The sequence below is a fragment of the Neltuma alba genome, unplaced genomic scaffold (assembly GCF_004799145.2).
Source record: "Neltuma alba isolate B1F8T4 unplaced genomic scaffold, ASM479914v2 tig00010374_pilon, whole genome shotgun sequence".
Classification (NCBI taxonomy): Eukaryota; Viridiplantae; Streptophyta; class Magnoliopsida; order Fabales; family Fabaceae; genus Neltuma; species Neltuma alba.
Genome location: NW_021635279.1, coordinates 14103 through 41581, shown reverse-complemented (window position 1 = coordinate 41581; position 27479 = coordinate 14103). Strand labels below are relative to the sequence as shown.

Here is a 27479-nt window from a genome sequence, read left to right as displayed (position 1 = left end):
ACACTTCGACTGGAAAGAAAATTGCCAGGTGAGAGACAAATAAAAATAATATTTTGAGGAACAAATTCCTTTACCATTTGGTTGGTGTTAGTGGATGGAATTCTCATTCCTTCTCCTTTTTGTTAACATCTGTTTATATTTTTTTGTAATTATTGCCTAAAAAATTCTAGTTGTTTTTACTACTATTTTTTTTTAAAGTAGGGATACAATGCATATATCATTGTCAAGACTCAAATTACCTTTTTAAATTCTATTTCATTCTGTCTATCAAACTAGGGAGTTCTAGTCATACGGATCTCATTTTCTCGGAAGATCAGGCATGATAGTACTAAGTTGTTTTGCAGCTCCAAAAAAGGGTAATAATGGTGAACACATTTGTTTCTGTTCACATTCCTTTTTTTTTTTTTTGGGAAGGATGAAATTAAAGTTAAAATAATTAGGAATTTTAAAGAATGATTTTTTTCTCATAAATATCCCTGTCCCAAAAAAAAAATTTTGTGTTGAATATTGTGGAAGGTTTATTTGTAAATTTGTAAAAGATAATTGTGAATTTATAAATTTCTTGGTGTGAAATGATTCCATTCAAATCACAAAATGCAGGTTGTTTCGTGCAAGTTTATACAATAAATGTTAGATTTGTTAAAGGATGTAAAAGACATTTTTTTGTGCTCTTTGTAGAATGACTTTTCTTCTTCTTCTTTTTTTTCTTCCCATGTAAGTGCTGTTATATTTATAATTTAATATTTGATGGGTTCCTATTGTAAATGAATTTTTTTGGGGGCAAACTTTCTAATTGACTTTTGAGTGATTGATACTATATGGTCCGTTTGGTATGAGAAAATGAAAGGAAAGGGAAGGGAAGAAAAGTTTTAATGAGCTTGATTTTAAAAAAATTAGAAAGTGGGGGGTTTTAAAATTTTAATAAAAAGATGTAAGATAAACAATAATAAAAATTACTTGAGAGCTTTTAACATCACTTTTTAATTTTTTTAAGATTAAACTTATTAAAAAATTTTCCTCTCTCTGATCAATTTTTTTCGTACCAAATGGATCTAGGTGTAATTTTTTTTTCACATACTGACCCTATACATCTTATTGTTTTCAGTAATTACCATATGTGAAACAAATCATGTTAGCCATTACATTTATGTATTTTCCAAATAGTTATTAATTCAATCAATATCAATAATTGAATGGTTTAAAACAACTAAATTTTCAATTGGTTCAACTTTTTTTCAAGTGAATTTTAAGATGTTTCCAGTCTGTGTTTTTAGTACTCATCATTTTAATTTATAAAAATATTGTGTCCTAGTCTAAAAAAATAATTTTTAAGTGGATTATATGATATTTTCCATTAAATCCAATAGATTTCCAGTCTAAGGTTTGCTTTTAGTAGCCATTTATTAAAAAAAAATTGTCCAACTCTAAACCCGCTTGTTTTCTAAGAGAATTATTTGGTCTTTCCCACTGAATATCAGTGAATACACACACACACACTTTTTGTAACAGACTTTATTTATTCTGTAACAACATTTTTTTTCCTAATCAAAAAAAAAAACAGAGAAAATCGACGCAACTAGTGTAAATTTTTCTTTCAATTTATCATTATTTTTTTAAAATTAATATTTTTAATCACCTGCAAATAGAAATATGACACTTGTAATTAGACACAGAAATTATTAGTAGACAACCTGAAAAGCAACCTAAAAGCACACTTGAATACTTATCCGATTCTAAATATAAAACCTAATTAATTAATTTGACTAGATTAAAGATATTAGTTAAATTAGTTAATATGATTGTTCTTTTTAAACACCCCAATCATTTTTTTAATTTCCTTCCTCCTTCTTCTACAATTCATTATTATTAAGAGAATATCAATAGAATTAATTTAAAAAATTGATAAACATATAAATAAGTCCTTTATATAGGACCAACTTTACTTTTAAATTAAGTCCTACATTAAGTAAGGGAAGAGTAATTTCAAACAACCATTTGGAATGGAAATAGATTTCATGTGGCTTACTATGACCTTTTTTCTTTTCTTTTTTTTTTTGTATGCAAGCTGAAAATTATTTCAACTGGCTTGCTCTTCTTAGAATTATTCTATACTATAGAAAACACAATTTAATTAAAAAAATTATTATTGGACTTGAAAATTATTGGAAGCCTAGTTGAAAAAAATATTTTTAACAAGTTATTGTTATTAAGAGTTGGGTTAGACACTGAGCAATGGGCGGGGTGGGCTAACCCGAAGGTTAGCCCATAGCCCGTCCATTTATTCATAAATAGGCATGAGTTAACCCGTAACCCGGTAGTAGCCCATTTAACCCGTATTAAATGGGTTACGGGGCAGCCCGTTTGGGCTAACCGGGTTACGGGGTAACCCATTTATTTTTTCAAATTTTTTTTCAGTATAGTTATTTTTTATATATAACCTTATGAAGCTGTCAATAAATTTTGCATGCCAAATAGCAAATCAAATATGAAATAACATCAATCATATTCAATCACATAACCTCACTTAGATTTGCAAACATCAAAGTCTGATAAAATCATAAAAGTAGTCACCAATCATAATTTCATAAACTTTAAAAGTTCCAACTTTCACCTAAAGGATAAATAAAAGCTTAGACAAGCATGAAAGTTTGATAAAAGATGAATGAGACAATAATCATCAATTAAATGAAGAATAAAAATATTTTAAAAAAAATTAAAACTTAAACGGCGGGTATGGGCAGCCCAATACCTTGCCCATAGCCCAACCCGTTTAATGGCTACCCGCCCATTTAAGCCCGCCCGTTTATAATCTCTTATTTGGGCTAATTGGGTGGGCGGGTTTAATGGGCAAAAATTTCATGGGTTATGGGCGGGGCTAGCGGGTAATGGGTTTGTTGCTCACCCCTAGGGTTTAGTGATATTTATCATGAAATTTATACTTGTATATTGGTTAAAAATATCAAAAAGGTCAGTTAAAAAATATTTTTTAACCCAAAACAAGTTAAAAAGTTTGTTATATCATAAAATCTTTTATTGTATTAGTGAAACTACTAAGCATTCAAAACCTTTCAAAAAATTGTTTCTATGAGCTGACACATTGGGAACAAATATAAACTAAGTTTTTAAAACTATATACATAGTATATTTGTTTTTAGGTTGCAATCTTCCTATTGTCTCTTTCCATAGATATTTTGAAATGAAAATGACGCTAAAGTTATAAGACTATCATTTAATTTCAATAAAGTCTCCTGAGATTCTAAAATTTTGAACAAGTCCGAAGGCTTTTTAAGCAATCTTACACCCTATTGAAAAGGGCCCAAATGAGGATATTAAAATTTTACCTTAGAGAAGTCCAAAAGTCTTTTGAACAAACACTTGCAATTGCAGCAATAACATCCGGAAAGACTTATTTTATAATATAATAATTACATTATAAAATGAGTTTTATTTTAGAATCGAAAGAGTAACTAAGAGATTTCTAGTAGAGGAATGCATAATCAAGGCATAATGATACATGTATATTTTTTTGCTGCACAACTTGCGAGTCCTTGACTTCATTTCAACTTATTGAACTAAATAAATTACAAAACGAACTACCAATAATAATATACTCCTCCGATCCTTATATAAGATCTAATTTTTGAATTGATTTTGATTCTAAATATGAGACCAATTTCTCATATTTATCAGTTTTCTCTAATTATATCCCAATGGATACTCTCTCAACCATAATTATGTAGAAGAGGGAGATAGTAGTATTAAGAAGATGATTATGGTGTTTTAGAAAAATATGTCACTTTTCTTATAATTAACTAACTTATCTAACTTTTTTAATATAATCAAATTAGTTAAATGAGTTTTATATTAAGGACCAGAAGAGTAATAGATATTGATGTTTCTAGGCAATCTTGCAAGCCCACTCTTGCCAGTCTTTGTCTTCTTGAAATTTGAATATCGATTTAGTACTTTTTGGTGCAACTTTAAGATTACCAATATAATTTGTGATTTATGATAGAACAAGGATTACCATTTTGGACGATACATTACATTAATGGCTAAACATATAATTTGTTGCTGCATAGCAATTGTGGATGGAACGAATGTTGGCTTGGTAATATGTGATTTGAACATTTTAGTTTCACTTCCAAACCAATATTACAGCAATTACAGACCAAGAACTTTGCATGTTATGTTATTCTGATTTTTATTTTCATTTTTTTTGCTTTTCATTCTCCATATTTGCCTTTGGATTCCGCCAACATGAATTGATTTGGTCTATCTATTTGGCTCTGGACCAAATGCGGCTTGAAAAACATTGTGAAAAATTTCAGTTGTGAATCTTCTTGATGTTCAATAAACTTTAGACCCTACATAATGTTCTGCTTTTCCAACAACTCTTGGATTGGCTAGTCTGGTTATAAGTATAGTTCGCCACTATTACTCTACAATTTGCAGTTCTATTATTTAATTTGCAACCATTGTTCCTCCTTTTCGCCCCAATTTGTGCTTTGCTACCTAATTATAGGCTTCCTATTTTGCTGGTCTCATTACGAGAGATATGCATAATATTTTGTCTTTTGTTTTTTGTTTTGGTTTTGTATGTTAATTAGGGAATTGCGACATTCCAAATTTTTCTATACTTTTTTTTATGTAAAGACATCTGTAGTGTGCATTTATATTTATGTTCCAAAATAAAATTAAAGATCACTTAAGGCCAACGCAAGTGGTAAGAGGAAGTGAGAATAGAGATCAAGAGGGAAAAAATTTTAATGAGAGAAGACGTATGCTAATTTTAGTTCTAAATACCATTTAATGAAAAAGAGGATGATGTAGAATAGTATAGTAATAATTTATTTGCGTCACTTGACATCCGACCGCATAGCGCAGTGGATTAGCGCGTCTGACTTCGGATCAGAAGGTCGTGGGTTCGACTCCCACTGTGGTCGAACGTGATCTTATTTTTTACTTTTTTCCCAATCTTCTTTCGCTCCATCTTTTGCTTCAAAACTAGGGTTTTAGCTCCAGTTCGACCTCCTCACTCTCCGGAAACCCTCTCAAAGTTCAACCGGCAAAAATTTTTCGAACCCGAAGGTTTTCTCCTCACTTGAGTTTCTCAATCATTCAATTGAGGTGTTTTACAGAGGTAATAAAAGGAACAACATAGTTTTTTTTTAACTGTAAGTTGGATAACTAGGGGATGCCCGAGTTAGTTCCTACCTGTCGTTGTGCATTTAACATATATTTGTACATTATTCAGATCAATAAACCAATAAATTACTCGCTCATCTTCTCTAATTTTCTTTTGTTCACTTTGATTTCAGTGTGGGAATGGGTTCAACAGGCCAACCACCCTCCCTCAAGAGACGCGACTCATCTGTGAACAATAGAGAGGAGGATCGTCTAATTGTGACCCCCCTTGGAGCTGGAAATGAAGTGGGGTCGTTCTTGTGTCTTCATGTCCTATAAAGGCAAAAATACATACTGGTATTAACTTTATAGCTTGTTACACAGTCGCTGTTCGTATTCTTTTCCAAGTTCACGCATGTTCACTTTTTCGCTGTCTCATTTCAGTTCGATTGTGGAATACACCCTGGTTATTCAGGTATGGCTGCTTTGCCATACTTCGATGAGATTGACCCTTCCACGGTGGATGTACTTCTCATTACTCAGTATGTTTCTTCTTTTATACTATGGCTTAGTCTGACTCGTTCCCTTATTAAGTTTCAAATTGTGAATTCAATTTTCGGTTCATTGCGGTAACACATACAAATTTGTGTCGGTTATTGGTAATTCGATTCAATGGCTGCACGGTCAAGTGCAATTTTTTTAAAATTTCAATTTGGTGATAACATTCTAGTATAAAACCTTTCCATTTTTCTTCTAAGTTACTTTTCATTTGTTTATTGATTTCTGGGAGGGGAGCTGAAGATATTTTGCTAAAGCATGAATTTTCAGCTTAACGGACTTCATCAACTCTTTCTATTATGTTTTGATCCTTAGGACCTTAACATGACTAAACATGCAGAGTCCTGGTATTTCTTTCTATCACTATAGAATATCTATGATCTGTGTGCTTCTTTCTTGCTCTATTTCTTCTACAAGTGGGTTCTCATTTCTTTATTATCAGGTTTCATGAAGGCAATTGGTCTCTATTTTGTGTGCATTTTTCTCAGTCATAATATTGCATTCCACATTGGCAGACTTACATGATTACAACGATGCTTGTTTTCTTGGCAATTTTTTTATCTTTTTGGTATTGAAGAAAGGAAAGAGATATGTTTTATGGTTTCTTTTGAAACGGTACATGTCCCTTGTTTATATTTATTTTGGTGTTATTTGATGCATGTTGCAATTTGATGTTTTTTTTTCTGCAGCTTTCACTTGGACCATGCTGCATCCTCCCTTACTCTTACTTCTTACAAAGGTATGATGCTCTTTTCAATCAACTATAATAAGTTATTTTTTTAACAATTTAGTGGTGGAAGTACATCTGAAAGAGAATATCCCCAGACGACATTCAGAGGTCGGGTATTCATGACCTATGCAACAAAGGCTATCTACAAGCTGTTGCTATCAGATTACGTAAAAGTGAGCAAGGTTTCTGTTGAAGATATGTTATTTGATGAACAGGACATCAACCGATCCATGGATAAATTTGAGGTTTGTTTCCTTGTTTTTGGGCATTTAGGTTTCATCATACCCTAGGCTTGTAAAATCTGAAACTTGCATTGGTTATTTTCAGAAAATTTTATATTATATGCACAACTTCTAGATTGCCGAAGTGTTAAGAAAGTGTTCTCTCTGGCTTATATGTAAATTAATAACTCTTGGTCATCGGTAATGTTATGTGGATGATATCCTCAACTTGAGATTAAGTTTGTCAAATCAGTTACATAAATCACACAGAAATATATCAGTAGAAGTATTTATCCACTGTATGAATAAGATGCACTGTATGATTCAAATATTAGTAGTCTTCCAAATCCAGGTTGATCTTCTCTCTTTATTTGGGATCTCTGATGAGGCTGAAATACCCGTGCTGCAATAGATGGACCTTCTAAATCTCTATATCTACTAACAGCACTTACTAACTTCAGGTTATTGATTTCCATCAAACAGTAGAAGTCAATGGCATTCGGTTCTGGTGTTACACTGCAGGCCATGTCCTTGGTGCTGCTATGTTCATGGTTGACATTGCTGGTGTTCGAGTGCTCTACACTGGGGATTATTCCCGTGAGGAAGACCGGCATCTTCGTGCTGCTGAGACCCCCCAGTTCTCACCTGATGTATGCATCATTGAATCCACCTATGGTGTGCAGCACCATCAACCTCGACACACAAGAGAAAAACGCTTTACTGATATCATCCACTCAACAGTTTCTCAAGGGGGTCGTGTCCTGATTCCTGTATTTGCCCTTGGTCGTGCTCAGGAGCTTCTCCTGATTCTTGATGAATATTGGGCCAACCATCCTGAACTCCAGAATATACCCATCTATTATGCTTCTCCCCTTGCGAAAAAGTGTTTGACTGTTTATGAGACATACACCCTTTCCATGAATGATAGGATCAAGAATGCAAAGTCAAACCCCTTCTCTTTCAAGCACATATCAGCATTAAGTAGCATAGATGTTTTCAAAGATGTTGGACCATCAGTAGTGATGGCAAGTCCTGGTGGGCTTCAGAGTGGGTTATCACGACAATTATTTGACAAGTGGTGCTCTGATAAGAAAAATTCATGCATTTTACCTGGTTATGTGGTTGAAGGTACTCTTGCAAAAACCATCATTAGTGAACCAAAAGAGGTTACTCTCATGAATGGGCTTGCTGCACCCCTCAACATGCAGGTGCACTACATATCCTTTTCTGCTCACGCTGACTCTGCTCAAACGAGTGCATTCTTGGAAGAGCTCAACCCTCCCAACATAATTCTTGTTCATGGAGAGGCTAACGAGATGGGAAGGCTCAGACAGAAGCTCCTCACTCAATTTGCTGATAGAAACACCAAAGTCCTTACTCCAAAGAATTGTCAATCTGTTGAAATGCATTTCAATTCGCAGAAAATGGCAAAAGCCATTGGAAAACTGGCTGAAAAAACCCCGGAAGCTGGTGAAACCGTCAGTGGTTTGCTTGTAAAGAAAGGCTTTACATATCAGATAATGGCACCGATGACCTCCATGTCTTCTCGCAGCTATCAACAGCAAACATCATGCAGAGAATAACCATCCCCTATTCTAGTGCCTTTAATGTCATAAAGCATCGGCTCAAACAGATATATGAGAGCGTAGAGTCTTCAGTAGACGAAGAATCAGGAGTACCAACGTTGCAAGTCCATGGTCGGGTGACAGTGAAGCATGAGTCTGAGAAGCACATCTCCTTGCATTGGACATCAGATCCCATTAGTGACTTGGTATCAGACTCAATTGTGGCTCTGGTTTTAAACATCAACCGTGAGGTGCCAAAAATAATGGATGAATCAGAGGCTTCTCAGATCGAGGAAGAGAATGAAAAGAAGGCAGAGAAGGTCATGCATGCACTCCTTGTTTCACTCTTCGGAGATGTTAAGGTTGGAGAGGATGGGAAGGTAGTAATTAACGTTGATGGTAATGTTGCCAAGCTTGATAAATTAAGCGGGGAAATTGAAAGTGAAAATGAAGGCCTCAAGGAAAGAGTAAGAACAGCATTCGAGCGGATAAAAAGTTCTGTCAAGCAAATTCCTCTTTCTGTGCCATAGTTTTTTGGCCCCTCGATTTCCTTCTTTTCTCGCAAATGTTACTCGGATCCTTTATGTTTTAAACTCTTCATTTGATGTCAATTTTAGAGATATAGATACAATGCGAGGTTCATCACTCAATTGAGTTCCATGGGTTTAAATGATTTCGCTTAGCTCTATAATTGAGTCTCTTTTTTGATTTCTTAACAAATGTTAGGAAGAAATGAAAGGAATCCAAAAACCTGATTAACTGTTGAAACTTCTGCATGTCTTGGCCTCTTAAATAAACGTAGCCTAATTTCTTATCACCTCTTATTCCTTCATTAGTTGGGACGTATCGAAATGTTTTATTAACTGAAGTCATCCAGGTGAATGAAATAAAACTCGGAAGGATTTAAACCTTCTCATATAACAAAATGGCGGTGCATAATTAATTTATTAAATCATAATTTTCATATATAAAATTTAGTTTTAAGTCGAATTACAATATAATTTGCATGACTTGTATATACAATGAGAAGAAATTCTTGTACATTTAGAATGTCATATCATTACTACCCTATACCCAACCACAAAACAGATTAAAAAATTTAAGGTATGTTAGTTCACATAATCCGTTATTTCATTAAAATATAAGACATACCTCTCATTTACTAAATCTTATTTTCTACATCTGATTCTTTTGATGTGCTCTAATTTATTAATTTACATTAATTAAAAAATTAACACAATCTCAAAATTACCCTCAATAAAAGTCATTAGTTAGAAAATTTTGACTAATCGTTTAAAAATTTTAAAGTTAGTCAGGAATATTTTGTGAAAAAAATTAAAACTTCAAATAAAATGCTGTTATAAAACATGCAAGGGTAAGGACAGGTAGTGTGTTACTATTCATGACTAGAAAATTTTATTTTATTTTTCAACTGTATATGACTCTTATTTTAATTTCTTACAGTCGTCATCAACTACCAGAACTTCCACTAGCAGCTGGAATTTAACCCAGCTGTGACACTGAACACAAGTAGCAACTTCATCCGCTAGACAAGTTGACAGCAATAACGAGTCATAAATTAAAACTTTGCGCAAATATAAGTTTTCCCGCATATTTACACAAAATCTGACATAACTCAGTATTCATCAACTTCTCAGGCAAAATAATATAGATTCAACTCAATGGTGAAAGAGATGAGGAATCAGGATGTCCTTAGCTTCAATCGCTTTCAAACCAGAAAAAAGGAATCTGCTGTCTGATATTAATTGCAGACAGTGCAAAATACATCAAAACTCATCTAATAAAATCGATCTATAAAAGATGTGTCAACTCCGTCTACAGAAGATATGGCTGGTTGGCTGGCAAATGCTGTCTGATCTTATAATCGGATGTTCACTCTCTTAAGAATCAAATACAAAATGTATTCCACCCATGGTGTAAAGACAGTATCCAATAAGACCGTAGAACATTACCTACCCCTCAAATTGAAGCATAATTAAGGATACTGAATAAGAATTTGAAACTAACCTATATTGTTTTTTTTTTTGGGGGGGGGGGGGTTCTCTTTCTCTTCAAAATATTAGCTTTGGGATCTAAACTGCGGCATGGCAAAATCCCCCAAATGAGAGCCAAAAAATGGCACTTAATCCGTAGGAACTTTGAATCAGTTTACCATCTCTATCTCATCAAGCTGCACTTTTCTTGTTTCTGAAGTTTCCTTCATCATTGCAAATTTTTTCTTGCACTGATTCATGGTCTTTCCAGGGACAGCTGTTGCAACCCTTTCCCATCTCTGGGGAGTTTCCTTTGGGAAGGCTTTCAAAGCCTGGACCAATGCTCTCTCCTGTACGGCTGACCAGACATCTTGGTCTGAACTAGAGGATACTCCATTTGCAGTGGCAGAACCAGGAGAGACTTGGTTGTCGGCAATTTGCTGCTGGAGTCTTCAGAGTTATTTGTTGTCGAGGAAGAATTACTTTGGGAGATTGCTGGAGTTGATTCCCCTTCCAATTCTGCTCTAGTGGTCAGTGGAGATGCAATTGATTGTGCAGGTTTCCTTTTCTCGAGAAATGCATCAAAGGATTTGGAAGAATCAGGCTTCTGGAGGAGAACTGTTTTTTGTTGCCTTCATAATTTCTTCCACGGACCGTCCAGTACCAAGGTACTCTGAAATAACCTCCCACCTTCGTGAAGTTCCTTTGGGATATTTTACCATTGCCTTTCTTAACAGATCAATCTCTTCTTTACTCCAGGGTTTTTCCTTCTTCTCCAAGTTTCCTGGTGAGGCATTACCATTAGCCTTAACAGAACCATTCTGTCGATCACTTGATTCTTCTTTTTTCTTATTTTCTCCATCTTTTTGGCAATCTCGTGCATCTATGAGAACTTTTGCTTGTTCTAACATCTGTAGGCCACCCATTTTCTCACACAAACACCTCAGCTGCTCAGTATCAAGTGACATACAAAGACTTTCTACATCATCCTCAGATATACCAAGTACATTTTGTGACACAATAGGTCCTGAAAGTGTTCGAAGACGAGCACGCTCTTTCCGCAAGAGCTTTTTCTCTTTCTCCTTCAACTTCTTCTGTTGTGAAGCAGCTTCTGCAGCTCGTTTCTCTTCCTCCTCCTTTTGTCTCTTCTCCTCTTCTGCAATTCTGGCAGCTTCTTCTTCCTGCAACCTCTTTGCAAGTAACTTAGCCTCCTTTTTTCTTTGCTTCTCAGCTTTTCCTCTTCCTTCCTCTTCAGTATTCTAGGGTCCCTCTTATGAGCATTATCAACTAGAGCACGAATCCTTGCAGATTCTTCCTTTCTCGCTTTTTCTGACAATTTTGCATTCTGCCTTTCCATCCACCTCCTGTGGTCTCGAGATTCAGCTTGCTCAAGATCAAATTCATCAGCATGAGGAAACTCTCTCCAGCTTTTAAAGGTGTACCAGAAATTATAGAAGTTATCGACATCTTTTAATGGAGTGTTGTTATCACCTAAAGATGGAACAGGCTGATTAACTGACCACCTTCCATTCCTCATAAATGCAGGACCGAACACTTTGAAGAAGTCTTGTGGGGCACAGTCAGTAGGAATCTCATCATCAAATTCATCTGTTGAATCATAGATTCTTCTCTTCACAGGATCAATCAAAACTTCATATGCTTCCTGGATTGCCTTAAAATGACTTTCTATCTCATCCTTCTTCGCCAACTTTGCAGCTTCAGTCTCCTCAGCAAGAAGCAGAGCTGCCTGTTTGTCAGGATGATACCTCAAAGCAGTTTCACGATAGCTTTTGCGTATTTGATCCTCTGTAGCAAGGTATCTCAGATGAGTCAAACCCAACAACGCATAGTGATCTTGTTGCTTGTCTCCAGAACCAGATTTCTTTTTACTCTTGCTGCTGTAAGAATCTGATGATGGAAAATAATTCTGTTCATTATCATCAACCACTTTTTTATCATCAGCATCTGAATTTTCTTCCTCAACACCAAGTAGTTTGAGCGCAGCAGAATGGAAGGCATGACCCGCAGGTTCAAATCTCCAAGCCTTGACAGGAGTACAATTCGAGGAAACAAAAATTGGCTGCCCATCTACAATATCTTGTGAATAACCAATAAGCCTGAGCTTTGAGTGTACAGCCATAATGATGGCCCAAAGAACCAGGAAATATGAACTAGATTACTGTTCAGTATGAAGAAACAGGTCCACTTCGATTCAATATCTCACTTTAAAGATTTACTCCAACAACTGGAACCTGCACTTTAGTGAAATTTTATTTAGAGCATTTAATACCACCCTGAAATTATTAGATCATACAAATGAACAAAAATCATCACATAATAGGAATAGATAATGGATCTACCAGTCAAGCATAAACACATACAAAAGACACTGAACTGAAGCAACAGAGCAGGACAGTTCAACTGGATACTAGAAATGCGAAACTTCCAAGGGATTTTATTATATCTACCAGCATTCAAGCCCAAGAGCTAATTACACTAGAGCTCCACATGGTTTGGACAATCATAGCTCAATCTTTGTAGCATACAAGAAACTCTCGTTTTCTACTTTTCTGGGCAAAAGAACTGAGCCACTGCTTTAAAATATCACATAAAACGCATGGCATGATGGCATTTGGGCATTGCATCTCTTTTGCCAGGAAAAAAGTTCATGCACACAGCGACACATCACAAAAATAAAATACACCAACGCATGCAAACAGAGTGACAAAAGTACTTCTTTACTTCATCGAACAGCAGTTAAAATGAAGCTGTCAATTCACATAAAATCCATGCAGGAGATGTGCATTACACTTGAAGTACCTAGATTCTTTAAAGTCAGTTTCTTGGACATAAGGACCAGTTATGACCAAAATTTGAATAGTGTCAGGACCTTCTCAACAGAGATAATAAATTGACCAACTCATTGAGACAATCGCAAGTCATATGGGCAAAACCCCAAGCATTCATTCCTAACTTTCTTTTCTGTACCAACCTGTAATCAAATCAAGTATACACTCATAACAGATAAAAATTTCAACCTCGGGTATTTGCAGCTCATCCCCAAAACAACATGCCATAACCTAGGAAGCTAGACTCCACTATCGCAAACTAATAATGTTCTTCGAGCGCAATACACAGTGAAAAAGTATAGTAACACCTGGCCCGTGAACCATAAAATCAGAAACAAAAAGGGGAGATAAATCCCACACAGACCATGAGAAAATAAAGGCAGGTCATGAATGAGACGAAAATCAAATCGAACCCATGATCGGATACGATGAAGAAAACAACTACAAAGAAAACTTACAGAAAAAAAATCGAGGAGGCGCAAAGAGAAAAAGAACGAACGAAGCAAGTGACCATGCCAGCAAAGAAGCGAACTTTGAAGGGTCTGTATGGTTACGTTGCGTTCCACAATTTGTGAGAGCAGCCGTAGGTTTTTGGGTTTCGGCTTTCATACATAGGAAGCACAGTGAACTGCCCTATTATATGCCGCCCATCTCAAAGGGTGATTTCTTGGCTGCTCCCTACATTTTTTATTTTCCTTTGTTACCAGGCAACTATAAAAGAAAATATTACAAATATATATTTACTCTTTTAATTTTATATAAAATTTTAATTTAGTTCTTTAATTGTGAAAAATGGAGTATATTTTTAGTTCATTAAATCTAAAATTGTTAGCTCTAAATAGTTTTTTAATAATAATCATGACTATTTTGAAAATTAAATTTAATATGCCCTCCAATTCAAAATATAAGTTAAACTTTACCTATTTATGTTTATCAAGAAATTAGTTAAAATCAGTTTAAAACAATAAATATGCAAGGCATGTACTTTTTTTTTTTTCAAATATGCCCTTATTAATAAAAAAATAAAATATGCAATAAATGAATCAAAAAGGAAAAATAATATATTCGGGATAAAATTGAAAAAAAAAAAAACTTGTTAAATGCTTAGATAAGAGTGAATGTTATCCTATAAAAAAACCAAATCCCTCCAACAAAGTTTAGCTTATATTTTGAGCCGGAAGGAGTATGTTAGTATTTAATATTATTTTATCAAAATTTTATATATTAATATCATCATTTTTTGTTAAATATTTTTAAAGTTAAAAAACTAAAAATATAATTTTTAAATTAAAAAACTAAATTGAAACATTATATAAAATTAAAAGACTAATAATGATGTAAAAGAAAGGAAAGACCTAGAAAATTAATAACTACGCGATTGTTTCAATAAATAATCAATAATCAATACCCTGGCTAAAAAAACTCAATAATCAATACAATTATAAGAGAGTATTTTTCCCACTTATTATTTCCACATTATTTCTAACATTTGATAACATTCAATAGTTGGATTCAGTATTTCAAAAATACTATTATAATATTAAATTATAGAAATATCTAAAAATAAATTTAAATATTTAAAATTTGATATGAACTATTCAAATTCATAGTGAACAAAAAGTTAAAAAAAATACAAAAAAAAATTGTAAACTATTTAGATGAATTTTAATATTTTAAATTTATTCATTTATTTATTGCAATTCTAAACTATTAAGGTTAAGTTTTTAAATGTTTGAATTTATTTATACATACTTTTTATTTAATATCATAATAAATTTTTTTTTGAGTAGAGCTCCTCCGGTATCCTAGGCCAATACCATCTTTTAGGCTTTTCAATAGGTCCAGACTAATACAGAGCGGCACCTGTGAAGGATCCCCTAACGAATGGCTTGCCTACCACTCCACACTGTTGCATTCCTAAGCGGATCGAACCTGCTGATCTTGGTTAAGCTAGAATGACCCCATAACTAGTTGATCTAAGTGTTCGGTGATATTATCATAATAAAATTTTAATAGAATTATGACCATTTAATATTAATCTAATGGCAGAAGTAATAAGTGGAGAGAGTGGATAGTGGAGACAGCTGAGAATTTAATTTAATTAATTTAAGGTTATTATAATTTTCTTGTTTCTAATTTTGATTATTTTTAAAATATTAACTAAAATATGCTTATTGAATATTATGTTCTAAAATAAAGATATATGCGTATAAACAATTTATGTCAAATCTAAATCTAAATATTTAAAAATTAATGTCTTAGAACATCATAAAAATTTACAAGAGAACCAAATCAGGTTTAGGTTGGTGTGGTGGAGCCATATGGATCTATAGATTTTGAGGTTCTAGATGTTGAATTTCAGGGTTCTCTCTAATCTCCGCGGACTTTGTCATTTTCATTTTGGTTCTTTGAAGTTCGAAATTTTAAGTTTTGATTAATGTGATTAAATGTTACAGTATATTTAAAAAAAAATGCTCTTCATTAAATAAAGTTTGAAAGAAAAATCTAATTAAAGGAAAATATAGGAAAAATTTATGTCATGCTACAAATGTAGTTAGCTTAACTATAATTTTTTTAATTCGTGTGACATAGATATTAATTCCTTATGTTTGAAACCGAAAGTCTGATATTCACTGTTAGATTCTCTGCTATGTGCTATTGATTTTCACCGTGATGACAAAAACTTCTTGATTTCCCGTGGCACGTGATCTTACATTTTTTTTCTTTATATATTTGTAAGTATCATACTAATTTTCCAATAATTAATATACACACTCACTCTAATTAGTACCACATCTAATTAGTAATCTGCTTTGATTTTGTAGTTTTTATACTTTTCTTTTTCAACCTTTTTTCTAGGTATAATCTTCCTCCTATTGAAGGTAATCTTGTTTAAAACATTCCTGGATAATAAATAAATCACTTTTTTTAACTTTAAAAATGGGGAGGGAAAAAAAAGAATAGTGGGGAAGGGGATCATTTTTAGAATAAATATATTCCTGTATTAAAAAGTTTTTATACTGATCATGTATAAGTTTTTTTTTAATTTTAAATATTTATTTCAATAGATTATAATGTGAGGTGATATTCAAAAGTCATTGAATAGAAAATTATGTGTAAGGTTGAATGCATGTAAATATTAACGAGCATGAGGAATAAAGAAAACCTGCTTAAAATAAGATTGAGTAGGAGAATTGATAAGGTCCCTTAAACATCTGGCCAGGAATTTGATCTTTGACAGCACATATGGAGAGGGTTTTGCTGTCAACACAAAAGTTCTTTTAGAATTAGTCACTGCTATTAGTTGTGGATACCCTAAGTTCAACAATAGAAAAAATTGAGGAAGAAAAACACTAAATTGTAATCGTAGAGAGGCTGGAACATCATGCTTACTGTTATTATAATTTCATTTATCCTCATGAAGTTTAAGTATCCAACTCGCCTAAATTTTCATTTCATATGTTAGAAAGCACACAAAAAGAAAGAAAAGAACTAAATAGAAGAGCCAAGGCTCTCACAAACACAAAGTACATATCATGTTCAGTTTTAATCAGTTGTGCCATAAGCGAGAGCTTACGCACGGTTGTGGAGAAGTCCTTTTTCTCTACAAGTATCAATGGCTGCGGTGAACATATCCTCTAAACTATATTTAAACTGAAACCCTAAATCTTTTATCTTCTTGGTAGAAAAGTGCTCAATCTCCAAGTCCTCCGGAATATTCCCAAACCTATATAAACAAAAACCATGATCCATGTTTACAATAATTAGTTCAACATAGAATCACTCATGTAAATGAATTACTCTTCTTTTTTTTTTTGGCAAAAGGATAAAATGATATTCTTTCAGTCCTAAATGTAAGATTCATCTGGTAGTATAAATTACACTATAAAATGAGTTTTACATTTAGAAGAAGAGAGAGTATTGAAATTTAAAGAGTTACTCTTAATTGTGAAGTAAAGGAAAAGTGAGTTATACTTGGTGGGGACATTGTACTCTGGGTATTTTTGACTAAGCAACTTGGCAATTCCATGTATTGTGGCCTTATGGGAAGAGCATACGTATCTTCCTTCTGCCTGAGGATGCTCAAATAAGAATATGTGACACATACAGAGATCATCTAAATGAACATAGTGCCCTTTCTTTAGCACTGAATAATGGCCTTCATTTCCTACAAATAGAGTCCAGTAAATTTAAGTTAAAGCACATAAAATATCTCTCCTTTCAATTTTTTTTCCCGTAAGACCCTATTAACTTTGGTTTTCTAGAGCAAAAAAGTTAGTTGAAGTTACGTAAAAATTTTGTTTTCCAAATTTCCAAAACTACCCTTTAATGGATATAGTATTTTATTAGGGAGAAATAAATGATGGATTAGTCATTAGTTAAGCTAAAAGTGACAAGGTCATAAGTGAAATTGAGTCATATAAATATGTTCCATTAAATCTTGCGAAGGTCTTATATAAAGGACTAATGAATAGGATCTTATAAATAAGACAAAAGGGGATATTATAATTTAAGTACCAATAAGGTTGAAATTAGAAGGAATTAATAAAAACGCACCAGTAGTGATGAGAGAAAGAGAGATCATAAAACTGGGAGGCATTGAATTCATGAGAAAAGGGCCAACCACATGAGGAGGAATTACACTGATGAAATCCATGTTATGCTCTTTGGCAAATTTCCATCCCTCTTGCTCTGCCAATGTCTTTGAAACAAAATACCCCTGCAAAATACCCAGCTTGTTATGATCTTTAAGATGATGCATATATGCATATTAAAGGGGAGGAAGCACTAACCCAACCAGCGATCTTTGCTGTGCGACAGAACTCAACGTCAGTCCAGCAAGTCTCATCAATCATAGGTTTGTGGTGCTCTGTGCCAGTGAGAGTTGCAGCAGAAGATGTGAATATCAATCTCCTCACTGTTCTGGCCTTCAGGCATGCTTTCATAATGTTCAATAAACCATTGATTGTTGGCTTTATCATTTCATTCTGCAAATGTCCCCAATCAAATTCATATTGCTCAAGCATGTGACATATACACACACTTACATATAGTATAGAGTTAGTAATGCTGGCTAGCTCGTCACAGGTTGTAACCTATGTGGGTTGGGCTGAAAAGACCCACCTCCTGATGAGCTGCAATTCAGCCAACCCAACTTGTCACAGTTGGATTCACAAGATTATTGAGATGGAACTGGGATGGGATCATCCCATGAATACACCCCTAATATTTAGAAATAGAATGAGAATGGAAATAAGAATGAGAACGAGACTTTAAACCTTTGTTTGGTATGAAGTAATATTTAAAATATTACAAAGACAACTTAGTCCGAAAATCTCGAATCTCAACATTGATTTTCAAATACCAAGAAATGGTAGAATTATGTAATCCCTAGTAGAATGGGATCAATAATGAAAAACTAATAGTATCCAATCTCAATCTTAACCCCTCAGTCTAGGGTATTCATGCATGGGACCCATTTGTTAGAGATAAAGTGAGAGAAGTAAAGAACTAAACCTCAGGGTCCTTGGAGTTTAAATCCAAAGGGGTAGCCACATGGAAAACTCCAATGCAGCCACTGATGGCATCATCGAAGCTTCCCTCATGGGTAAGGTCTGCCTTCCACAGACTCAAGCGTGTGTCGGCATTAGGCAACTCTAGCAAATGCTTCACCTTCCTCATGTTACCTGCGAATTGAACATGAAAATCAAATAATTGAATGAACTAACAAATTAAATGAAAAGAGAAAAAAAACATGCATGAATATTAATTCCTTCATGTAAAATAAGAACCAGGGTCGCGCACGGTGGCTCGAACAGTATAGCCACGTTGGAGGAGTCTCATGACAAGCCAGGAACCGATGAAGCCGGCAGCTCCGGTGACACAAACGGTCTTTGACACTAAATAAGAATCCATAATGTCCAGTTCTTCTAGCTGATCACTGGGATGAAAAATCAAAAGGCTGTCGGTGACAGTGTTATAAGAAGAAGAAGAAAAAGAAGAAGAAAAGATATTAGTTACAGAGGATAATTTATATATAAAAGTAATGTTAGTAATGATTTGGGTTTGAATTTATTGTTAATCATGTGATCAACCCAGCGGTGGTAGTAGGTGGTTTATGACTTTTGAGTGGCAACTCTCTCATGACTTTGTCTTGTTTAGCTGCCTTGCTTGACTCCAGTTTCAGCTTTGTCCCTGAATATAATAGGGTTGAGGTCTAATTTAGTCTCAAAAGTTTTCACGCACGAACTGTGGGGATCCGAAAATTTTTGTTAAATCAATATTGTCTCCAAAAGTATTAAAAAATGAGCAATGTCCCTTCTAGTTGTTAAAAGTTTAATGCTCAATATTAGTTCTTTAATAGGCAATGTTAGTTAATAAACACTTTGGATGATTTTGTCTATTGACACTTTAAGAGCGATATTGATCCAATAAAAAATTTTGAGTACTCACAACTACTCTTCTGTGTAAATTTTCGGAACAAAATTGGATCTTAACCCAAAATAACAAGCATCTCCTCCCATCGACATTTTAAGTAATCTCTAACTACCTCACCAGAACCAAGTAAAGATGATTGACTCATTAGCTTTGTTTAAAAATAAAACTTTTTCCAACTTTGCTTATATCTAAGAGCATAGAAAAACGTTGCATTAGACTTCAAGTCTCATTCTAATAAATTGTAAGAAAAGATAATATTTGGAAGAAAAGTTTATTAATGACCCACCAAAAGACTCATATTATATACCAAAAATTTATTCTAGAAACACTTTAATTTATATTTGAGATTGAGAGATCGTAGTTCAAAAAATTATTAATAATAAATGTAATTACTTCTTCTTAATATAAGATCTAGTTTAATTTGTAATAGGTAGTAATCATAAATTTTTTTTAATTGTTGAAAGAAATTTTTTAAAATCAAATTGTTTGAATACTATTTGAAATCAACTATAATGAAAATAAATTGAATGTATCAGCCTTCTTATTTTTTGAAAATAAAATGCAAGAATTAATTAATCGTATGATTTTGATCACGGGCCGGTCAAGAGTAAGATCCAAGTTGATAAGTTATGCTAGTTCCGGTACTTAATATAGAGCTAAATAATTAATTTAGAAATATTAAAAAAATTAGTTATGTTAATTATTTGTAACAAATGAATATTGTTTTTCCTAAAATAACCTTATTACTCATATCTATTAGAATAGAAATCTGTAACATGTCATCATGGGGGCTACTTTAGGGGGAAAAAAGAATAAATATAGTAGACAAAGTGAATTGAAATCTTATATTTAGAATCAAATTAAATCTCTAATTTTTTTTTATATTTAGGACTTGAGATAGTATTACAATAAGCATTTTTGGCTAAAAAAAAAAAATCACACTGAGCCTTGGATTGATCAGTGTCCCTAGAACTTCTTAGACATAACCACACAGATATGATTCTGATGAATTATTACCGGTTAAGAGACAAAGCTAGTTCATACTCGTTCTGTCTTTAATATAAGATCTAATTAACTAATTTGAATAGATTAAGAATGTTAGGTAAATTAGTTAATATGATATTTTTTTTTCTAAAACATCCTAAATATCTTTCTTGATTCTTTTCCTTCCTTTTTCTTACTGGATTATTGTTGGAAAGATACCAATAAGGTTAATTTGGGAAAAATTGATAAACAAATGAAATAGATCTTATATATAAGATTAACATCAACTCTCTAATTAGATCTTATATTAAGAACCGGAAGAATAATTCATTAGAAGTTGGTTACTAAACTAAAAGGCACAGTGAAGAAGAAAAGGGACTCCCAAAACATGGGCTTTTAAAAATGGTCCAGCGAAATTGTTTAACTTTAATGTTGATTTTAGGGGCTACTCCGGAATCTGGACTGAGTTTTCCTTAAAATGACCTAATTGTTCTTTCATAAAACCAAAAACATCCCTCCGTGGCAAGTCACCAGAGTCCAGACAACTAGAGAATTTTTAGGCAAGAGTTTATCAAAATTGGATTTGATCCACCACTTTTTGGTTCCCAAAATGTTATATGACCATTGGGCATCAATATATCTTAGTGCTTGGTACAAAATATTGTATAAGATAACTATCAAATTAAACTTCAACATAATACTACCTGTGTTTTTTAACATAAGAGCTAGTTGACCAATTGAAGCAGATTACAAAAATTAGTTAAATTAGCTATTTGTAATAAATATATGTTGTCTTTTCTAAAATATTCTTACTAATCAATTGTATTGGTTAGAACTATCATTATTATAAGGACTACTTTGAAAAAAATGAATAAATATAAAAGATAAAGTGAATTAGGGTTTTATATTTAGAATCAAAATAAAAATCAAATGAACTCTTATATTAAGGACCGGAGGTAGTATGAAATAACTTGGTTGACTTTAAGGACTAATAAATTTAGTTATGTGAAATAACAACAAAAACAATGACAATTACTCTCTTGAAATTCAGCTTCTAGGTTCTTAAGTATTGGTGAATCAATAATTACTTTAATAAATAACATGTTTAATTATATAAAACGTTTCCAAGGAAAATCCAAAACTTAAACAACATATCCAGCTAAAACATTACAAATAAGAATTCATTATACATGAATATCCATTAGGTTTTTATCCATGTCAAGCAGTTTTTTCTTAAAAAGAAGGCCACATCACGACATTTTGTCTTGTTTTAACTATTTCATGTTATGTGTACTTAATCCAACTAAAATGAATGTGTTTCCTTCAATCAAACATGACGCTTCGGTGATTTTCAACAGGTAACCCAACACACTTTCAGTATATTAAAATAAAACAGTCCCAAAATGGGGAAAAATAATCATAAAACGAACCAAACACTTAAAACACATGAAACCTCATAGACACGCTTCATCTCCTAGGCCATAATTTTAGAATATAATATTGAAACCTGCAAACATACATTAGTCTAGCTAGTTGATAAAGATACAATCCATATCGTCAAAAAGAGGTAGATTCAAATCTTATTGTTGACATGATAATCTCACTAAATGCCTTGATGAATATTCTCAAAACCTTGAAGCTTGCCTTGATATTAGTGAGTTTTCAAAAACCAACTCACATGAACTTTCATGTACTAATTGTGCCGTAAGCGAGGGTTTTTGCAGACTTGGGAAGAAGCCCTTTTTCTCTGCAAGTATCAAGAGCTGCCGTGAACATGTCCTCTAAGCTATACTTGAACTGAAATCCTAGATCTTTTATCTTCTTAGTAGAAAAGTGCGATATCTCTGAGTCCTCCGGAATATTCCTAAACCTTTAGACCAAAAAAAAGGAAAAAAAAAAGATCATTCATGCGTATAATAATAATAATGAGTTCAACATGGATTCATTCGCTCATGTAAATGAATTATTGATAACTATGAAGTGTCAACAGAAAGTTGTTCCAATGACAGCGTGCTACTCATTATACTTAGATTGTGTCCAAAAGTTGAATTCGGCATTAGCATGTTTGTGTGTGTGAGTATTTAAATTAATTATATTGGAAAAATAAAGGAAAAGTCTCCAAAAAATAACTGTTCAATTTCAAAATTCTAAATCAACAGTTACTATAAAAATATATTGTTATTTGTTTTTTAAATATAGTTTTTTTTTATGAATGTAGTAACTAAGACTGATTTGAAATTTTAAAATTTAACAGTTTTTTTTTTGGATTTTCTCAAAAATAAAGAGAAAGTGAGCTGTACTTGGTGGGGACACTGTACTCTGGGTATTTTTGACTGAGCAACTTGGCAATTTCATGAATTGTGGCCTCATGGGAGGAGCATATGTATCTTCCTTCTGCTTGAGGATGCTCAAACAAGAATATGTGACACATACAAAGATCATCTAAATGAACAAAGTGGCCTTTCTTTAGGATTGAATAACGGTCTTCATCCCCTACAATAACCAGAGTCCATTAAATTAAAGTAAATAAAAATATTCTACCCAGTCTTTTTTGTAAGGCCGTATCAACTGCGTTTCTTAAATTAAAAAAATTTGTTAAATTACAAAAGTGTCAATTTTTTTTTCCAAATTTTCAAAGCTAATAGGTCAAGAAATTAAGAATATAATTTAAGCATTAACAAGGTTGAAATTAAAAGAAATTAATAATAACTCACCTGTGATGAGGGAAAGAGAGGTGAAAAAACTGGGAGGCATTGAATTCATGAGAAAAGGGCCAAGCGCGTGAGGAGGAATTACACTGATGAAATCCATGTTATGCTCTTTGGCAAATTTCCATGCCTCTTGCTCTGCCAATGTCTTTGAAACAAAATATACCTGCAGATTATATATACTCCTCCGGTCCTAATTATAAGACCCAATTGACTTATTTGAGGAGATTAAGGAAGTAAGTTAAGTTGGTTGTTTATAATAAATAAGTGTTGTCATTCCTAAAATATCCTTGCTAATTAAGTATATTGGCTAAAACTATCATTATTAGAAGGATTATCTTGGAAAAAAATACATAAATATAAGAGACAAAATGGATTGGGTCTTATAATTAGGACCAAATAAAAAGTCAAATTGGGTCTTATAATAAGGACCGGAGGAATAGTTTGTTTTTCTAATATCTCTCATGTGTCCAATAAATAATTTGAACGTAAAATAGTAAAATACTCCATCTGCCTGTTATTATAATTCTCTAACCACTTCATCAAAATTAAGGAGTGGTTGAGTCATTAATTCTATCTGGAAATGAATTATTTTTCTAACTAACTTTACTACTTTTGAAAGCATACGAAAATACTATCAAAACTCGTAATGTGAGCCAACCTATAGGCACGGGTTAAGTCGGGCAAAGTGGGTTGGTGAGTGGGCTTGCTAACCCCAATTTTTTTTTCTTTTTTAAATGTTTCTCAATTGTTTTGAAATCTTCAAATTAAATTACAAAATTGTGGACTAAATTCAAATATTTCTACATTTTTATAAAATATATAATTAAATTAACGCAAAACCTATAAATATAAACATATAATTTTTACATAATGATTCTATCATAAACATATAATTTTTACATAATGATTCTATCAATATAAAAATGATAAATTATTAAAGAAAATGAAAAATCAAGTATGAAACCAAATTCCTAACATAAAACAATATTGAGTTTAAATTAAATGCAAAATAATAACATTATTATTAAAATAAATGTGAAAATTTTTAAAGGTGAGCCAACCCATGAGGTAGTAATTGGCTTATAAGTTGAAAAGAGCTCGCTCCAAAACATCTTGCCAATCCAACAAGCTTAACCCATATTATTATCATCTCTAAACTTATATTTTAAGTTTTCTCCTAATAAATTGTAGTATGAGTAATGTGTGTAAAAAAAAGGTTAATAACTCACAAAATAACTTACAAATTACAATTCAATTCAAGAAATAAGAGATCAATACAAATGATGCGTAGAGAAAGAGGAGGAAGCACTAAGTACTAACCCAGCCAGTCATCTTTGCTTTAAGACAGAACTCAACGTCACTCCAGCAAGTCTCATCAATCACAGGTTTCAGGTGCTCCGTGGCACTAAGAGTTCCAGCAGAAGATGTGTACACCAATCTTCTCACTGTTCTGGCCTTCACGCATGCTTTCATAATGTCCAATAAACCATTGATTGTTGGTTTTATCATTTCATTCTGCAAAAAAAATGCCCCAATCAAATTCATAATTGTTATGCTTTTATTTATTACAGTTAACATAATTTTAAAAAGTAATAGTTTAAGAAGAATAATTTAATAAATAAGAGGAGGAAATTAAATTACCTCAGGGTCCTTGGTTTCAAGATTGAAAGGTGTAGCCACATGGAAAACTCCAATGCAGCCATTGATGGCATTGTCGAAGCTTCCCTCCTGGGTAAGGTCTGCCTTCCACAGAGTCAAGTGTGTGTCGGCGTTAGGCAAATCTAGCAAATGCTCTACTTTCTTCATGTTATCTATAAAACAACACAAATTTATATTTAATAATCAAAATATTTTTTTTAATAATGAAAAAGCAAGCAAAGGCTTGATAAAAAGAAGTAACACGACTCCCAGGGGAGTCTCAAAATCAGACAAAAGTTTTGTCTTTCAAAAACATCTCCCTGCACCCATTTGGTACCTCCCATACTTCAAAATAAATTTTCTAGCTTTTTAATATAATCCCTTTGATTTTAAACATAGAAGCTAGTTGATGGAATTATTTTGATTCTAAATGTAAGGTCAATTTACATTACCTTTTAAATTTATATTTTTTTTTTAAGCCACCCTTATTATTATGGAGGTTTCCTACGCATGAGGTGATTTCTTTAATGCAATTGCAAGGTTCTAAAAACCAAACTGATCAATAAATTGGTTAAAACAGTAATACAAAAGTTAATACTACCTCCGGTCCTTAATATAAGACATCGATTGACTTTTATTTTGATCTTAAATATAAGACCTCAATCCACTTTGTTTCTAATATTTATGCATTTTTTTAAGGTAATCATTCTAATAATAGTAGTTCTATCTAATATATTTAATTAGTAAGAATATTTTAGAAAAGGCAACACTTATTTATTACAAATAACTAATTTAACTCATTTCTTTAATCACCTTAAATTAGTCAATTAGCTTTTATAATTAGGACTGGAGGTAGTAGTTTAAATTGGGACCAATCTGAGATGAAGCCAATTATAACTAAAATAATATTTAAATAAAAAGCATTATTCCACAAGTCACACATAATCCAATAAAAAAAATTATTAAAGTACTATAAATTTGATGGACTGTTTTTTTTTTTTTTTTAAACTCAACAACATCATTTCAATTTCGATAAGAAAAGAAATAAATACGTAAAATCCAACTCAATCAATCAGATCAAACTCTTGCCCAGACTGGCCAAGAGACTTTCACTAGTTTGTCTAATTAGCTGACCTGAGTCGGGCTCTAATACCATGTACAAATGATTAAGTGAGTATCAGACTCTTGTGTGTGTCTGTGTGTGTGTGTGTGTTTAGGATGGAAGGAAGTAACACAATATGTTCAAGAAAATATGTAAATAGAAATCTGCTAATGAAATCCTTCATAGAAGTGAAAGTTGTGGGGATACAACAGAACCAGGGTCACGCACGGCGGCTCGAACAGTATAGCCACGTTGGAGTAGTCTCATGACAAGCCAGGAACCGATGAAGCCAGCAGCCCCAGTGACACAAACGGTCTTTGGGACTACTGAATCAGAATCCATAACAATGTGTTGTTCTTCTGCGTGATCACAAAACGAAGAGTTGCAAAAAGAGAGGATGAACAACACGAAGGGCTGCCAATCAGCTACAGTGGTGTTATTATACGAAGAAGTAAAGAGATTTTAGGTAGGTGAAGACGAGAGAACTCGTGTAGGTGTAGGCTAAGAGTAACATTAATAATAATGATGATTTGGGTTTGGATTTAGTGTTAATCATCATGTGATCAACCTAACAGTTTGTAAATTTGTTAGGTGGGTTCTGACTAGCAGCTCTCTATCTCGTTAATTTCTTGTTTAGTCGCCACACTTTTTAATTAATTGCTGACTGCATTTTCATCTCTATCCCCTAGCTATGATAAATACTCCTTTAATATAACAACCACTTAATTAGTTCGGGTGACTGAAGAAATTCAAATAAATTATTTAGTTTTAACAAATGTGATAGTTAGAACTAATTAAAATCAACCCTCTAACTAGTTTCCCAACCATGACAGGAGAAATGCATGTATATCTATAAGTGTATGCATGCGCACTTCATTCAGTCTTAAATATGAAAGCTAATAGAAGAATCAGTTTTAATCCCAAATATAAAACTCTAAGGGCTTTTTGGTATCAAGGAAATGGAGAGGAGGAAAAAATTTAATGAGCTCGATTAAAAAAAAATTTTAAAAAGTAGGGTTTTAAAATTTTATAAAGAAAAGATGTAATATAAAAGAGTAAGAATTAATTAAAAGCTTTTAACCTCACTTTTTCGATTTTTTAAATCAAGCTCATTAAAATTTTCTCTCTCCTCCCCTCCCTTTCATTTTCCTCGTATCAAACAAACCCTAATTTGTTTTGTCTCCTAAGGTTACAATTGTTTCCTAAACTATCTTTTAATACATATAAGTATGCGTCTATCAAGGGTTAGTTTTCAATGCAAATCACTAAAATAAGAATTTAAAAAAAATCAACACATATATTATATTAACAAATAACTAGTTTTCTGAATTTATATAAATTAGCTATTCAACTCATATATTTAGGATTGGAAATATATATATATATATTAACAATTATATTTTGTGGAGCGATTTCTTGGCTCCAAACTCACAGGAGCCTGCCTATATGTTGCGGTTTTATAAGGCCACAAAAGCAGGACCAGATCAAGACTCTTTAAAGAGACAAGTTCACCCTAAGCGGGACAGTTAAAAATCCTAATGTTAAGATTGTTAGTTACTTGC

The 27479-nt window shown here is 32.8% G+C and overlaps 2 protein-coding genes, 1 non-coding gene and 1 pseudogene across 6 annotated transcripts; 2 read left to right on the top strand and 2 right to left on the bottom strand.

The window, feature by feature from the left end:
• Positions 1–4872: 4872 nt before the first annotated feature.
• On the top strand, positions 4873–4946 carry TRNAR-UCG (transfer RNA arginine (anticodon UCG)). Its single transcript has one exon. It is a non-coding gene; the product is annotated as a tRNA-Arg (tRNA).
• Positions 4947–5604: 658 nt separating this feature from the next.
• LOC114756144 (cleavage and polyadenylation specificity factor subunit 3-I-like) lies at positions 5605–8892 on the top strand. The gene is given in 4 exon segments (XM_028945062.1): positions 5605–5669; positions 6477–6660; positions 7092–8163; positions 8166–8892. Coding segments are annotated over 4 exon segments (1887 nt in total). The 3' UTR covers positions 8732–8892.
• Positions 8893–9995: 1103 nt separating this feature from the next.
• On the bottom strand, positions 9996–12700 carry LOC114756158 (dnaJ homolog subfamily C member 2-like; annotated as a pseudogene).
• A 3720-nt stretch (positions 12701–16420) lies between these two features.
• LOC114756184 (dihydroflavonol 4-reductase-like) lies at positions 16421–26396 on the bottom strand. 4 transcript variants are annotated; one of them, XM_028945098.1, is made up of 8 exons: positions 26363–26376; positions 25367–25370; positions 18837–18985; positions 18562–18731; positions 17838–18032; positions 17606–17764; positions 17020–17213; positions 16421–16771 (listed from the first exon to the last, which is right to left on the bottom strand). In XM_028945098.1, exons 3-8 carry the CDS (start codon positions 18958–18960, stop codon positions 16618–16620), a joined length of 996 nt encoding a protein of 331 aa, XP_028800931.1. In that variant the 5' UTR covers positions 18961–18985; positions 25367–25370; positions 26363–26376; the 3' UTR covers positions 16421–16617. The 4 variants fall into 4 exon arrangements, with proteins under 4 accessions (XP_028800931.1, XP_028800930.1, XP_028800929.1 ...); XM_028945097.1 differs by lacking the exons at positions 17020–17213; positions 17606–17764; positions 17838–18032; ... (1 more) ...; positions 18837–18985; positions 25367–25370 and adding exons at positions 22767–22959; positions 23181–23340; positions 24498–24692; positions 24819–24988 and having other exon boundaries at positions 26133–26396; XM_028945096.1 differs by lacking the exons at positions 16421–16771; positions 17020–17213; positions 17606–17764; ... (2 more) ...; positions 18837–18985; positions 25367–25370 and adding exons at positions 22094–22336; positions 22767–22959; positions 23181–23340; positions 24498–24692; positions 24819–24988 and having other exon boundaries at positions 26133–26396.
• Between the last annotated feature and the right edge of the window lie 1083 nt (positions 26397–27479).